The sequence below is a fragment of the Sebastes umbrosus genome, chromosome 6 (assembly GCF_015220745.1).
Source record: "Sebastes umbrosus isolate fSebUmb1 chromosome 6, fSebUmb1.pri, whole genome shotgun sequence".
Classification (NCBI taxonomy): Eukaryota; Metazoa; Chordata; class Actinopteri; order Perciformes; family Sebastidae; genus Sebastes; species Sebastes umbrosus.
In genome coordinates, this window is record NC_051274.1 from 32,067,370 (window position 1) to 32,083,881 (window position 16,512).

Below are 16,512 nucleotides of genomic sequence, written 5' to 3' on the forward strand. Positions count from 1 at the left end.
GTTCATAAAGGGCTCAAAATGTCAACGAGAGAGCCCTCAAGGATTTGACGATTTGCAGCAGGTTAGAGGTTGCAGCTTCATGTCAATGCACCATTACTCTTTACCTACATTTAAACAAACACCCTGCTTCCATGTGTTTGCACAAGCCAGCAGAGTCTGTTATTTAATCCACAGAGAAATCAAAACAGCTTCACATTATATAACCACGATCACAGCATAAGGTGTGAATGACTGAGCTTTAAACTGAGATTAAACTGTTTATCTTCCTTATTTATCAGTTTGATTAGAGGACGTCAATGATTTTTTATTTACATCAGTTGTTTTAATATATCAATATTAATTTGTTAAATTATTTTTATGGTTGTCCATCATGAATCATGTTTCTTGCTTTACCATCTCCCTGGGATCATTTCAGATTTATCTAACAAGCTTAATTTGACAGTGGACAGTTAATTATTGTTTTGATGCGACTGTTAGGGAACAGGTGAAAAACAGTGATGGTGAAGCCCAATCACAGCAAAAACCCTTCATTACATCGATTAGGGGCGTCGAGATATACCGGTACTGACAATAACCGTGATATTTAAAAATGAAATATTGATATCATGTTAATAATACACATTTGATAATATTGTGTAAATACTCCAGCGGCTCTTAAATCACGCTTTTGCACAATTGTGGTTCTAGACTCTCTCTCCACCTCTCGCACACACTCTTATTTTGAGTGCAATTCATTTGCCAAAAAAGAGAGAGAGACAAAATGCACAATAAACAAAGTTAAAGATGGATTTGACAGATAACATTATTATTATTATTGTTTTTTAATTTTCTGTAGATATCACAGTCGTGAATTCTTTTGGCCACAATAAAGGGAAAATCTGATCTGGTGACAGCCCAAACATCGGTCCTAATATCAGTGCAGTAAAAGCTTTGAAAATTTTCTTTCAAACTGAAATCAGACAAGAAAAGTCGACTGCCAAAGTGCTGGCTGAAACAGAGAGTTAGCCGGCAGAGCCAATATTTGCCTGCAGTTGGCAGGCTGACGAGTGTAACTAACAAGTGCTGCTGCCAACACTTCTGACTGTCATGCATGCCACCAACGTGCTTGTTGGAAGCCGCCGTTTGGGCTTAAAACTAACTTTTCACTTAAGCCATTATCACACAATGGATTGCTGTGGTGCACGCCATTACAGTGTGCATTAGCGACTGATGGCTCCAAGCTCACGCGGTGAAGGGGCAGAGGGGGAAGTGGTGCCTCCAGCAGAGTCCAGAGGAGAGTCAAACAGTGGTGACCATTCTTTCTGTTCTCCAGCACCGTGGACTGAAGATTAGACTTTTGTGTAACTGAGCATTCAAAAACGGAGAAGAAAACACCATATGGTGGTAAGAACGCGGAGACGTAACCGAGCGGGAGGGTGCCAAGCAATACCCCAGACAGACGGAGCGAACAGGAAGTGGGCTTTTGGGCGGAAAGTAGCTATTGTTGCTCCCCAGGAGGGAAGGAAAGCGTTTGACGAGAAGAGGACATGTCTCTAATGCTGCAATCCCACGCTGTGTGTTCTTCTTCCCTAGGCACATCATGTGACGGATATAAATATTAAAAGGCCGCCGACGTGCCGGCGCTGCAGACTGGCAGCAGCGGTTCACTCGCTTGTGAGTCACCGTATTTATGTGCAGAAACGCCAGCCAGAAAATGGAGGGCAATGCAGAGGGTTAAACTGCCGATTACAGCACTACCTTTAATATACCGTGCCAGGCTCTCGGGTGAATATAACACTCATGGATATATACCTTCCCAACAGGGACGTCAACAGTGAAGTTGACAGAGTCCATCTGAAGTTGTTATGAGGAAACGGAAGAGAGCGAATGACTCACCGCAGCTTGCTGACGAACAGTGGCAACGTTCTGGAGCGACTCCTGGTAGCTCTGCTTAGCCTTGTTTCTTTCCTCTGTGGAAATCAACATTAAAATACAATAAAGGACGGTCCTTTAAAAAAAGAAAAAGAAAAGTATAAATTCAGAGCAAGGTCGACCTTTTACCTGCCACTTTCTTTGTGAGTTCCTTTGCTTCTTCCTTGGCTTTCTTCTTGGACTCCAGCTCCTTCTGTTGATGTTCAATACTCTGCAGTTTCCATCTTTTACTAATCTGTAAATGTGAGACGGTAAAGCTATGAACATTCATGCATGTCGTTACAGTAAAGGGTAACTTCTGGATTTTTCAACATGGACACTATTTTCCCATATTTTTGTGTCTAAGGGCGCTTTCACAAGACGTTCATTATGTTTTAATCAAACTCTGGTGCGGTTTGTTTGGGGAGTAGTGAACTCAGTAATCGCACTCTGGTAACCAAACAACCGGTCCGGGACCGCTTGCGAGAGGAGGTCTCGGACTAAATAGAAAACAAACCAAAAGTTATCATTTCACTCTGATTTGGACAAACCAAACGGACTATGGCTTGTGAAAGCGCCCTTAGACACAAAAACATGGGAAAATAGGGTTGAAAAATACAGAAGTTACACTTCAAGAGGACAACACAAATACGTCTGGAAGTGGATGAATGTCTAGAGCTCTTTGATTACCTCAAATATTTTTGAAGATGGGTCAAACTTGGCATTCTTGCTGATGTGCACATCACTGGAAGGTAAGTACTAAAATCACAAAGAAGATAAAAGCTGAATACTGTGTGTCTGGTTGAATAAAATGCAAACAACACCGCGGGTTAATCACCGCTCATCTCTTACCATTCTGAAAGGGTTTTCAAAAGACTCAACGATACGTCTGGCTTTCATCTGAGCCACCGAGAGGGACTCTGGGTCATTCTCTGGGGTTTCCAGCTCCTTCGGAAAAAGGATGTAGAGTTTTTTTAACATTAAGTATCACAGCTGGTTCCACACAAATGTACCGGCTGTAAAGTAAAAGTTGATCTCTACCTCAAACTGTGTGATTTTAGCTTTTGCCACAAGACCGTTTGTTTTCTGTTCATCAACATCCATTTGGTTCTCATCCTCTGAGAAGAGCATCCCTTGTTTGACGGGCATTTCTGGAATTAAATATGTTTGTTTGAGGCATAAAATATGTAAATCAGCAGGATAATGCACAACAAGTATGAAGCTTACCGTCAGTAGAACAGTGGTGGAGATCGCTCTCAGAGACTCTGGATGTATCATGAGGACCAAACAACGTGACCTCTGGCTGGAAAATCATACACAAAAAAAATCACATTAATTTGATCCCGGTCGTGGTTTCTTCAAAAATACTGAAGGCAAAAATTAAAAATCTGTTTTGAACCAACCTTTTTTATGGGTGTGAGTCCTTTGTTCTTTTGAGCTACAATCTCAGCCTGTGTGAAGTGTAGAAAACATTCCAATGTTTGATTGATTTCGGTACCAGGTAACAGTGAGATTACACAAACAAAAAACATTCCCACTGCAGCCCCCCTGCCGTGTTTTCTTACCTTAAGGAGAGGCATTTCTCTGGCCTGCTGCACTAACAAATGGAGCTCATTGACCTGCTGCCTCACCAGCGGGGGTACGGGGTTACAGCAGGCAATGATGCCCTGAGGCTCTCTGAGTAGATAAAGACAAAATACTGTGCTGGAGGTTATGAATAAAAACACTGAAGGGAGAGAACAGGGTTCCTACACAGTTTCCATTTCAAAATTCTATACTTTTCCAGACTTCTCGGTAGATTTTTCAGCCCACATTTGACTTTGTGACTGTGACTCGTTGTGCAGAGGATGCTATGACAAGACTACAGTGCTTTGACGCCTCCCCCATGGTTGAGATGTAAAACGATTTCACATAAAGTTTGGATTCATCCCTGGACTATTATGAAAAATGTAAAACATTTTGGGCAGTAATTTTAACACTAATACAGTTTTTGTTGTATAAAGATAATGTTTATACATTATATAATAACATTATAATCGTTCACAATGTAAAAGACAATCAGATTTCACATTTCGCCACCAAAGTACCACCCTAGGCATTTGCCTAGTTCGCCTATATGGACGCGTCGGCCCTGGCAGTGACGTACAGGCGTAGAGGCAGCTCTGCGTAGGAGTGTACGTTGAGTCGCACGCCATAGCCTACTTCTTGCCTCGCTTTCAACAACATCAAACTTGCTCTGGCCCGCACTCTCTCACACAGTAGTAAACATTTTGGCTGCTCCAAATGACAAAAAACACTCTCAAAATTGAAGTGGAAAATCTAATCAACTCACTTGGGCAGCTCCTCAGATATCTTGGTCATCATATGAGTGGGTAGAGTGAATCTAAACACACAAATAACACTATATTAAAGCATGTTCAGACAGATGTAGAAAGACTATGAATGCTTCTAAAAGCAGGGGAAGATTGTCACAAAAAAATGGGTTGCAAAAATCTGGCAGGTCACAAACTATAAATAGGAGAACTGCTCTAGCGGATTTCCAGAACAGCGGCTCCATTCATTTCCAAACAGCCTACCCGGTGCTTTCATCTTCCTGCCTGGCCAGCTTGTCCCTCCAGGCAAACAGCAGTCTGAAGGCAGCGAGCTGCTGGGTGTTAAAAGACCTTTTCTGCTTCCTCTGCAGCTCCAAATAGGACTCCTCTGTGTATATAGGCTTCACATATTTCTGTACAGAAGGAAGGCACACATGGTGAATCATGACAAATGTCAGAAAAAGCAGGAGATTATGGTGTGGAACATTTTTAAAAATGTGACAGCAATAAAGAATAATGGAATCGGGGTATAGAAGCTGATTTTTAAAATAAAGATTTGCCATTTGTTATGTGGATGTCCAATCAGTGTTGTCAGTAAATGTAGTCGGTTGAAGCAATACATTCCTCAGCTGTGTTTCCATTCAATTGTCAAGCGAATTTTATGTGAACTTTTGAAATGTCGCAAAAAAAGAAATGCTAATTAGCCATGTTGCCATCAACTGGTTCGGAGCGAATAAACTCAGCCACGGTGTAGTTTGGTCAGAAGTTGGCGCTATGGGCTACTCATGGCTGTAATCGGCCAGTAAACAGAGTAGAAGAAGAAGTAGAGGTAGCGAACTGGAAACAAGACAAGTCGGCTTGGCCATCTAACCAAGTTTTAATTATTCTTTCATGTCAGCTACTAGCTGGCCGTGTTTCATGCTGTCCGCAGACGAAGACGAGCATTCACACGTTATGGGAATATACGAGAAGATGCCGACAGCAGAAACCGCTGATCAGTCATGCCAGTTAAATGTTCACTACGTCAGAATTTATTCGGTAAAGGCGTTTCCATATCCCATTTAGCGCATCAACTCTTTTTCAAACAAAAGGCAAAAACCACCTCAAGCAGGCGTAGTACATCTAATTTTGTCATTTCCATTCAGCTTTTCTAATGCGACACTTCAAAATGAAAACATGTGAATGGAAACACAGCTACTGACCGAGAAAGACGAGTTCACCTGCTGCAAAATCTGTTGAACGTCCTGCATCCAGTGGCGTCATTTGACGTACCGCTTTTAGAGGCGAGGAAGAACTGCAGGCTATTTCAGCAGATTTCTCTGGCTAGCCAGCATGGGGGGGGGGGGGGCGTGCATGCTCTAGATGTCGCTCAGGAACGGAACTTCCTAAACTTGTTGTAAGTTCCACTGTCGAGAGCAATCACCGACTGGTGGTGCCCGTGTGTGCGTTACTATGCTTGAAAGTTTTTCCTCCTCACTGGGACAGAAGTGTGCCGGAGACCTGCTTCAGGATCCCGAAGATAAACTGGAACCAAGACCAGCAGGGTCGAGATGGCACTTCACAATTGATTGAGTATTTTTTGTCACCTGACGCTATTGTAAGCCGTTTTGTTGAGTTGAGGTAAAAACAGAAGGGGTGAAGCTGTAATGCCATTTACGATGTGGAAAATAATAAAGAGTTGTTGCCGTCTCGGTTCAAGCTGGTTCGGACTAAGTGCCTCAGTGTTTTTATTTTATTACCTGCATAAGTATAGGCGCAACTTTGGCTGGGCATCAGTAGCTCGCGCGCAGTGCATCCTGGTACATGTAGGCATTGCCGGCACAGCTCTGCGAGCAGGAGAACTCAGCTTTCTCTGACAATATAGCACGCACTGAGGAATTTAATGCTACACTTACCATCAGCACTGTTTGGAAATCCACATAAAACCGGTGCCGAGTTTTCCCTTTAAGTATTAATTTAATCCTAATGGCGTATGAAGTGTGCTCACCTTCAGAGAAATGTCTTTGCTCTTGTTCCAGACAGACTGCAGCAGGCCAGGCTGGCCATGGTTTCTCTCTAACAGCTGCGCCCTCACACGGTCGTAGATGTAAGGGAGGTAGTGGGTGTCTGTCCGGGCGTACTGCACCATCTCCTCTGGCAACGGGCTGCAGGACCAAGTTAGAGGACATGTTTTAAAAGTCAGTAAGAATCTTTTTTTTTTTTTAAACAGTAATATTACAAACAGTCTGAAACACATGATGGATTTGGCCCCGCCATCTCCATACCGAATCCTCCAGTCAGCCAGCTGGTAGCGTTTGTCCGTGTCCACACTGCAGAAGTGTTTGAGCAGGTGGTCGAGGGAATGTCTGGCCAGGTTCAGAGCTCGGCTGGCCTGATGCGTGTCAAACAGGTTGACGACATACAAGCCAAAGTCCCTCTGGAGCCACTCAATGTCAGAGTCAGCGCCGTGAAACACCTGAGAACAGGAGGGAAAGCATATTCAGCTCTGGAGAGGCGCCAACTTATTCTGGGAAAAAATAATCTCACTGCTTAGATACAGCAAATATTTGAACCACAAGTATTAAAAACCGGGGACACACCATGTGACATTTTTCCATTTGGATTATTTTCGCAGATCTCTCGGCAGTTCAAGCCCACGCAACACTCTTTTTCACAGGTATCTTCCTACAGTGTGTGAGTCACGGCGGCTCCCACACACCACAGGACACCCTCCAACTTTATCAAACTTCGGGGCTCCGAGACGCCTCAAAGAAATTCAGGCTCAGAAGATTTCAAGATGAAATCTTTACAAACTTAACTTTCCTACACTGGCAGAGATTTCCTTCTCCAGGTAGGAGATTCATAAGGTAGTCTCTGAGCCATCTTCAATTTCATCTGCTGGAAAAAATATATATTCCCTTGAGGCCATTTTAATTGCTTGGATTTGGGAAATGCGATGACAAAGCTAGACGGAGCTTTACAACGCAGATCAATACGGCAAGCGGAACAAGTGCTCAGACAACCAGACAGGTTCTCTTTAAATATCCTCAGTTTAATTAAACCAATTATTTAGGAGTAAAACTCAGAAAGAATGCACCAGAAATATCTGTCATAACTGTCCACTGCATTGTAAAACTCCTTGTGCACACAAATACTGTTAACTAGGAGGTAGCTCTGCAAGACCTACTGGATATTGACAGTTGTAACTTGAAGCATACATCTTCATTGTTTTAGTTAGTATAATATGTGCTTATTTGACATCTGTGTTGTGGTTGCTCTGTAGATCTGTAAAGATGTGTCTAGCAGAGTTACCATGTCCTCAGATTTTAAAGGAGCAGTGTGTAACATTTCAGGGGATCTATTGGCAGAAATGGAATATGATATTCATAACTATGTTTTCATTAGTGTGTAATCACCTGAAACAAAGAATTGTTGTGTTTTCGTTAGAATGAGCCCTTTATGTCTACATAGGGAGCGTGTCCTCTTCACGGAGTGCGCCATGATGCTCTGCCATGTTTCTATAGCAGCCCAGAATGGAAAAACCAAAACACTGGCTCTAGAGAGAGCGAGGCGAACGGCGTTACCACGGTTTTGCATTCTGCGGCTCACGTTACCACCGTCTTAACTTAAACTTTATTAGAATCCTCATATACAGTGTACATACATTAAATTTGACCTCTGCATTTAGCCCATCTTTAGGAGAAGTGAGCTGCTGTGACTTACGGTTCAGTGTCTCACTAAAGGAGACTTCAACATGCAGGAGTAGTCGGGGATCGGATCGCTGACCTTAAAGGACGACTCGCCCTCCCTTTCAACGAGGGGAGTGAGCGGAGGGTTACTCAGTTGGTTGCAATCTGCAACCGCACCACTAGATGCCGTCAAATCCTACACACTGTACCTTCAACAATAAAGCTGCTGAATTAATTTTTCATTCATAAATAACAGAGAGCATATGGGAATGTTGACAAAAAAAACGAGACAAAACCAAGGTTGAAAAATGATTAAAAGAAAGAAAGAAAATATCTGTAAAAAAAAAAACAGCCACACAGACCGAGCTGTTGCTCGTTTTGAAAACAAATCTAATCAGACATGTAATCTCATTAGACAGTTAATGTCATAGAACAGTTTACAGGAACAAATCATTTATGAAGCAGTTCCATTACCTTGACAATAGCCGGGTCAGTGAATGCCTCGTTGAGGATGTACAACTCGCTGCGGAGCTCAATGGTGTCGATGATGAAGTCCTCCTCTCTGGTGGAGATCTGCATCAGACTGGTGAGGCCGAGGAAACTCCTGTAGGAGTGGTGCTGCGACGGAGAACAACACACTTATACAAAAGAACCTCAAAATCAACCACAGAATTTAATCAATGCCTTCCTGATACAAAATGTCAGCGTTATAAGCCTCACATTGTGCCCACCCACCCCCGTGGACATCCAAGAACTTTTTCTAATCCCGTACCTCAAGGTCGACTGCAAATTCAGGCAATTTGCAAAGCTTCTCATTCAGAGCCACCAGATCCTCCAGTGTGTCGATGAAGGAGCATTTGGTCTCATCCATCGGTTTGTACATCTAAAAATAATACACACATTTAGTAGAAGCCTAGCCAACAATGAGAGGATCATATTATAGGATCACTAGAACTTGCCTGCGGTTCGGGCTTAGACAGAAGGCTTTCTGGTGTTGTGAAATGATCCAGTTCATATCGGTATGGGTGTGCAAACCTACATGAATCACAAGTTTATTAGATGGACAAAGAGAAACAGGAAAAGACAAAAGGTTCAAAAGAGACAAGTCTTACATGTCTTCAACGTGTTCCTGAGTTCTCTGCTGGTGAATGAAGTCGGCCAGGGCGGCCGGGACATCAAGGTCCTCGGGTCTCTCTTTACGGATTTGTTTGTTGGTGAAATCTACGATTGGAGAGCACATGTGTTACAAATGTTTGTGTTTATGAAAACAACAGATGGGAAGTACATGAGTGTGAAAAGTATCTTACAAGAAGGAAGAGGCTTTAGTGCATTGGGCTTGATGAAGATCTTGGGAACAAATGGTGTGTTGCTGTTGTCAACTTTTTCCTTGAATTTCAGCTGAGGTCTCGCGACGTTCTTGGCGTGGAGCAGTCGGAACGTCTCAGAGCGACTGCGGGAGCCTGAACCCTGATCAATAAAAGAATTGTTTATCAAAAGGTGTAAAGAACCGGTTTGAATATTCATTTTCAAAAAAACGACTGGCACATGATATTTAAGCTTGAATGTGGCCCAAAAAACTGGCATCTGCAGTGTAAGAGCGGAGAGGTTAATCAGCCAACCATGCGATTCCAGCTGGAAACGACAATCTTGGGAGGCTGAAACCCTGCAGGCAGGACGGGCTGCTGGCCCCTGTTCACCCCATCAGCTTCATCAAGAAGAATCCCCTGGAAACCAGACACAAGAGCTCGGTTGGTTTGCATAGACGTTTTCCATGAAGAAATTTGCACAAAAACACCAAAGCTGTAGGTCATACCACTCTTTCAAGGATGACGTCGTTCGAGTCCACCACCAAGTCAAACCTCTCCTCCAGCCCCGTCAGCTTGTTCCGGTCTCTCATGTGAGACCTGCAGCCGTGGTGCTGCATTATCTGACTCATGCTGACACACAGGGACACAAGGAAAAGTATTTATTTCTCTTATTGAGAAACAGCACGTGACAAGTCACTAAGTAAACCTACTCTTCTGTTTGCATATCTAAGGCTCCGTCAGACTTGTGAAGTCAACTTGCATTCTCTCTAACAGCCAGCAGGGGGCGACTCCTCTGGTTGCAAAAATAAATCTGATTGTATAGAACAGCCATTCTCAACCAGTGTGCCGCGGCACACCGGTGTGCCGCAGAGCGCCATCTAGTGTGCCGCGGAGGCAGTGGTACTAGATTATTTTTTTATTATTATTTAGCAAAGTGAACAGGTAAAACCTAAAGGAGGTAAGATGCAAGCTGCCGTAAAACCAAAGCCTATTGAAGGAGGCTGAGACACGGATGGACACGGGTCTTGTATAGGGTATAACACATGCGCAGTGTAACTGGAGCTGCGGTCGTGCGTTGCGATCGGCTCAATTTCGGCGAGTGCAGAGCAGATATTACTGCGAATGTGCGGTACCCCGAAGGCGCGTTGATTAAGTGTGACCCAACCTCCTTCAATAGGCCTTGTGTAAAAACACCAAACATCATCAGGTAGAGACAAACGTGTTTGCCACTGTTAGCTAGCTAACGTTCTGGGATGCAGTGAGACAAAATGGATCGGTTTTTAAAGCGAAAAAGTGATGTGGGAGACAACCCTGCGCCAGTAAAAGCTCCGAAGCCTGTGGTGAGGAAATATGAGAAGTGCACACATTTCTGGAAGAGCAGCACTCCCCTCTTGCTGAGCATTACACCGATGGTAACTTTTGTGCAAAACTGGCCTACTTATCAGATATATTTGACCAGTTAAATCAGCTCAATATATCAATGCAAGGCAGAAACAGCACAGTGTTTTTTGGTTTCAGACAGAATTGAGGGCTTCAAGAAAAAACTTATTCTGTGGAACAGAAGAGTCAAGGAGGGACGATTTGACGTGTTTTCACTCCTAAGTGAAACTTTGGAAGCCACTCCTCATGTCAACATATCCAGTGTTATAACCCAGCATCAAATTTCTGTTGCCTTTCACCACCACCTATTTATGTGAGTCAGGGTTTTCCATTGTGACTGTCACAAAATCAAAGGCAAGGAACAAACTGAAAGCAACTTTGAATGCTACTCTGCGTGTCAGCCTCTCACCCATTCCACCACGACTTGATCTCATTATTTCCCAGAGGCAAGCCCAAGTGTCTCACTGAGGGTAAGCAGAATATGTATTTTGGTCATTACAGCTGACAGTGACATAACACATATCTACAGCCCAGGTTATTATTTGTTGTATAAACATGTTAGGTTTTTTACTCATTTATTTGGGAAGGTGTGCCTCGGAAATGTTTTGACAATCACAAGTGTGCCTTCAGTTGCAAAAGGTTGAGAACCCCTGGTATAGAAGTCTATAGGAAAAAGAGCCTACTACTCACTTGATTTATTACCTCAGTAAACATTGTAAACATGAGTTTATGGTCTCAATCACTAGTTTCAAGTCTTCTTTAATACAGCATGATGTTCATTTAGTAAATTATGGTCCCATTTAGAGTCAAATAGACCATAAAGCAGGGGATGATTTAAGGCGCTGCTACTTTGTCATCGGCAGGTCGCTACCATGGCGTTGTCCTTGTTTTCGTTTTACAACTTTAACCCTTTCACAGCGTGTTTTCACTTCATTAAAGTTAAATTTGAACCTTTTTGGTCGCTTAAAAATGTATTCGGTTGTACTTGGCTCCACGCTCTTGTGTCACTTCTGATTGCAAAAAAACAAGATGGCAACGGCTGAAAATATTGAACTCAAGGCTTCAAAACAGGAGTCCACAAACTAGTGGGTTTGAGAGGGAGAGTGATGTTGCAGTATGTAGTCTGGCAGTGTGATATATGACACCACGAGAATCAATTTCCCCATCCAGGACACATCAAAACACCACCGTTTCTCTTGACCGACTGTACAAATTCACATGTCTACGTTCAACAAAGGTGAACTTTGACCTGCGAATGCGCCGAAGGTCCACGGCTCCTGACAAGAGTAAACGTACTCCTGTATGTGTCAGTTGCATGGGCTTTAACCTAAGTGAATGACAGGAGGAGGAGGAGGAGCGGGTGCAAGTCTGACTGAGCCAAAACTCAAATGAATATATATATACACACACACACACACACACACACTCACCAGAGCAAGAGCTTATCTCCTTGACTTTCACAGAACTCCTGGAAGCCCGGGAAGCTCCGATAGAAATCATATTCATCTCCAGTTTGAGGCAAGCTGGCGGATGCTTTGGTGGCGGATAATACGGCACCCAGTCCATACTGCAGAGGAGAGACAGGCTGACATGTTAGACAAAACTAATACAATAAAATGTAGTAAAATTAAAAATGTAGAGAAGGGAAACAATGCAATATAAAGTGTGTATTGCTTTCTAGTTAAATATCTAATATGAGGGGTTTCAAAACAACAAGGTTATTCATATACAACGTGACATTTACATATTTTAACCTACATTAATGTAATTTTTGTAATAGTATGACTTTATTCTCGTGAGTTTATGACTTTATTCTCGTAATGTTATGACTTTATTCTCATAATATTATGACTTTATTCTCGTGAGGTTATGACTTTATTCTCGTTATATTATGACTTTATTCTCATAATATTATGACTTTATTCTCGTAATATTAAGACTTTATTCTCGTAATATTATGACCTTATTCTCAAAATCTCAGATGTAGTTATTTTTCCTCAAGGTGGCCCTAATACTGCAGTATTTAAATGATAAAACTAGTGGAATGACTGAAAATCTATCAATAACGTTTTGGATAATGACTTGTTTTAGCTATTTATCTGGTGACAGCTTCTCAAATTTAGATATTTGCTTATTTTTTTCAATTTACTAGAATAAATAGCTCTAGTCACTTTAGCTAGATAACTTAAATAGCTTTGACGTAGGCTCTAAGCTCAAATGTATTTTAAACCATCACTTTGAGAATTTTTTTTGACGAAAACAATAATAGACACAATCAATAGATTAGTCAAATATGGACATTTCCCTGCAGCTGTAACGTTACATGAAATGTTGGCTGTTAAGTTACTGACATGACAACAGCACAGACCAAGAAAGTGGATCATATCAGTCCAGTTCTGAGGTCTCTCCACTGGCTCCCTGTCTGCTGCTGGTTTACAAAGCACTAAATGGTTTAGGGGCAAAATACATTTCTGATCTTCTGCTGTGTTATGAACCATCCAGACCTATCAGGTCATCTGGATCAGGTCTGCTTAGTGTCCCCAGAGTCAGAACTAAACATGCAGAAGTTCAGTTTGTATGCACCAAATATCTGGAACAAGCTCCCAGAAACCTGCAGGACTAACTCCAACTCTGAGTTCTTTTAAATCAAAGCTTCAAACTTTCCTGTTTGCTGCTGCTGCCTTTTATTAAACCAGATAATGATCTTATACTGAACAAACAATAAATCTGTGCAATATAAATACACTGAATGTGAATACCTCTATCTGTGCAATATATCCTTGATGCAATATTCACCTCAAGTGCAACTACCTTTGTTTACATTTGATTTATTACATCTACCCTACCTATTTTACAAGTGCAATTACCTCTGTTTACATTACATCTACTTTTATATTTTATACTTCTAGTGTTACACTTCTGTTTATATTTATTTATTACATCTACTGTACCTGTTTTATTTGCTTTATAACTGTGTGTGTTTTACCTGTTATATGTTTTATCTGCCTCGTTTAGTCTTGTCAAGTATTTGTTTTAAAGCACTGACCAGAAGTGGCAACTGTGAATCTCGTTGTATTTAATACGATAACAATAAAGCTTTCTATTCTAGAGCTTTTACTCTTGTGTGTTATACTCTATTTTAATTTCTATCCTGGCTTTTATTTTTAGCTAGTTTTTATTTTCTAATCTTTAATTTTTTTATGTTTTTTATAACTGTTTTAATTATGTCTTAATGTTCTTTTGCACTTTGTCTCAATGTTCTTGAATGTTTATGTAAAGCACTTTGAATTGTTGCTGAAATGTGCTCTACAAATAAAGCTGCCTTACCTTTCCTATGATACTGGCATCAGATAGCTGTTTTTAAGTTGTCTATGTACAAGGTATTGGTCCCTACTAAATAAAACATGAATTAATCTTCTTGATAATGTTTTTGTATTTTCTGAATATCTTTCTAAAGCATGGGATAGGAGGAGGTAACATACAATAGAAACATTCCTCAATCTCTTTTTTTCATAATTGGATTTGTGTCTTGCAAGAAATTCTTTATAAGATAATAAATAACCATTTTAATGAAGTAATTGGTCACCTGTCAGTATTCCATTATTAAACCATGTGCAATAGAATATAGTCCTATTTTTTTATATATCTTATGTCTTTATTTTTCCATATGAATGATGTTAAAAAAGCACTACTAATTTAAATCAAAGCTTAAAACGTTCCTGTTTGCTGCTGCCTTTTAATAAACCAGATAATGATCTTATATACTGCACTACAGCTTTTACTCTATTATAGCTTCTATTCTACATTTTATTTTTAGCTTTGTTTTTATTTTCTAATCTTTAATGTTTTTATATCTGTTTTAATTATGTCTTAATGTTCTTTTGCACTTTGTCTTAATGTTCTTTTGCACTTTGTCTTAATGTTCTTGAATGTTTATGTGAAGCACTTTGAATGTTCTCTACAGATAAAGCTGCCTTGAGACAGGCATGTTGTTAAGCTAATAAGCTAGCACACCAAAGAGGCTCAACTCTCCTAATATCAACCATTATCGATTACTTAAAAGATATCAAATCCGACCTTGAGTCAGCAGATAGCTGTGCATGTTTTCTACCAACACCTAACTAACTTATAAAGTGAGTACAGCTCGCAGTCAACAAGCAGCTGCTCCACGTTGCTCTCCTGACTGTTAGCATGCACTCTGCTCGGTTAGTTAAACTTACTTTAACAAAAGCATCCGCGTCTTTAAAACCAGGACACAAGTCTTCTTCTTTCTCCTCGTTGGTTTCTGAGTTATTGTCTTGAAGGCCACTGTTTGTGGAGGTTTTACTCTTTGATGAATCCATCATGTAGCTGCTGTGTACATGTGAGCAGCAGGAAGCAGCGTCCTGACGTCACTGTTGTCTTCTGAGCTGCTGGAAGGACGCGGAGGGATACACAGCGCCACCTAGAGGCGGGGAGTGGACGGGCTGCCAGAGGAGGGACTATATTATCTACAATTTATTGCAATATGATGACATAAAATGTTTGAATTTATAACCGAACTTATTCCTTACATTTATAAATAATATTTCAAATATCTGCAGCATTTTAGGTCGTCTTCTACCACTCAGATTGAGATCCAAATCAAGATTGATCATGAATCTTGTCATTATTCCCCTGCATTGCCAGGCTCTGGTCTTTTTATTTATTTATTCATTTATTTATTTATGTATTTATTTATTATTATTATTATCAAAATCATTATCATTATTATTATTATTATTATTATTATTATTATTACCACCACTATTCATAATAATAATAATTATAATCATTATAATAATAATTATAATAATAAATGATATTTTAAATCAATTCTTAATTGTAGATATAGTGCACATACAAACAAAGGAGTCATTAATAATGTATGAGCCAGGGGGAATCTTTTAAATAAAAAATTTAAATAAAGAGCACAAATAAATTGTTTTTAATTAAAAATGATTTTAATGTACTGTTTGGTTTCGTTTTCAAATCTTAAAAATAATGCTTTAGAGTGGCTAAATTTGGAGTTAGTTATTTCATTTTATTTTTTAAAATAAAAAGGTACTGATCCCCCCTCCATATCTGCTCCCTGGCTACTGTATAGTAGCTGCTCGCTGCTCCTCATACTAGGATGGGGTATATGCAGACATTAAAGTTCACTGTGTACAATGCAATGTGTGACAGTAAAATCTGATTTACATTTACGAATATAAAATTTTGCTAAAATTATTATCAAATGTATTATATTTAATTATTTACATTTTTTTTTTTACTATTTTTATTGTAGAAACAAAACAGTACATTATGCCAGAACAACCAAAAAAGAACAGAGTCAATATTAACAGTAACATAAGGCGAGGCTCTGGTCCTCAATGTATCTGTTCAATGCGGTGACACTGCAGACACTACCTCCCTTGTATTGGCTCACCCATCCAACCTGACCAGACAGAGCATGGATGCATGAATAGAGAGAGAGATAGTGCTGCACCAGGATACTGGCACCATGAGGGGGCAGTATGGACATTTACAATCTGCAGCAACTAAATCTACAGCATCTGCACTGTGTTGGAGGGCTACAGGGAGAAGTCACACACACACCAATCATGCCTTATCCAATATCTCTCTAAGAGCGATCTAGACCATATCTGAATATCTGCATTTGCAGTTTTAAGCAATATATGCAATGCTGTGGGTATACTAATCATACCCTCCCCCTCCAGTGTCTGGTATGAAAAACAAAGTTACAGCAACCTGGTGTTGTGATTCAGCGGTCAATAGCATGTGAAGAGCCATTGCCGAAGTATCGACACAGCGGCTCATTATGGATGATCTGTGGTGTGTAGGGAGAAACCTCTCTTTTCTTCACTTCCCCTTCCTATTGATCTCTTCACAGGGTCCTCTCCCTCTTATTATCTTAAAAGCATCTCTGCAACA

The 16,512-nt window shown here is 40.7% G+C and overlaps 1 protein-coding gene across 1 annotated transcript in view; it reads right to left on the bottom strand.

Moving 5' to 3' along the window:
• exosc10 (exosome component 10) overlaps positions 1–14,994 on the bottom strand; it is a 17,542-nt gene extending 2,548 nt beyond the window's left edge. The window contains exons 1-21 of the mRNA XM_037773476.1: positions 14,778–14,994; positions 11,988–12,124; positions 9,684–9,807; positions 9,490–9,594; positions 9,178–9,337; positions 8,983–9,091; positions 8,830–8,905; positions 8,643–8,753; positions 8,345–8,488; positions 6,467–6,657; positions 6,190–6,346; positions 4,467–4,615; positions 4,223–4,273; positions 3,456–3,567; positions 3,294–3,341; positions 3,118–3,193; positions 2,932–3,041; positions 2,743–2,838; positions 2,581–2,649; positions 2,041–2,146; positions 1,876–1,949 (exon numbers count right to left, since the gene is read on the bottom strand). Of these exons, the coding sequence (XP_037629404.1) occupies positions 1,876–1,949; positions 2,041–2,146; positions 2,581–2,649; positions 2,743–2,838; positions 2,932–3,041; positions 3,118–3,193; positions 3,294–3,341; positions 3,456–3,567; positions 4,223–4,273; positions 4,467–4,615; positions 6,190–6,346; positions 6,467–6,657; positions 8,345–8,488; positions 8,643–8,753; positions 8,830–8,905; positions 8,983–9,091; positions 9,178–9,337; positions 9,490–9,594; positions 9,684–9,807; positions 11,988–12,124; positions 14,778–14,903 (2,331 nt within the window). The 5' untranslated portion in view covers positions 14,904–14,994. The remainder of the gene's footprint in view (positions 1–1,875; positions 1,950–2,040; positions 2,147–2,580; positions 2,650–2,742; positions 2,839–2,931; positions 3,042–3,117; positions 3,194–3,293; positions 3,342–3,455; positions 3,568–4,222; positions 4,274–4,466; positions 4,616–6,189; positions 6,347–6,466; positions 6,658–8,344; positions 8,489–8,642; positions 8,754–8,829; positions 8,906–8,982; positions 9,092–9,177; positions 9,338–9,489; positions 9,595–9,683; positions 9,808–11,987; positions 12,125–14,777) is intronic.
• Positions 14,995–16,512: the final 1,518 nt, after the last annotated feature.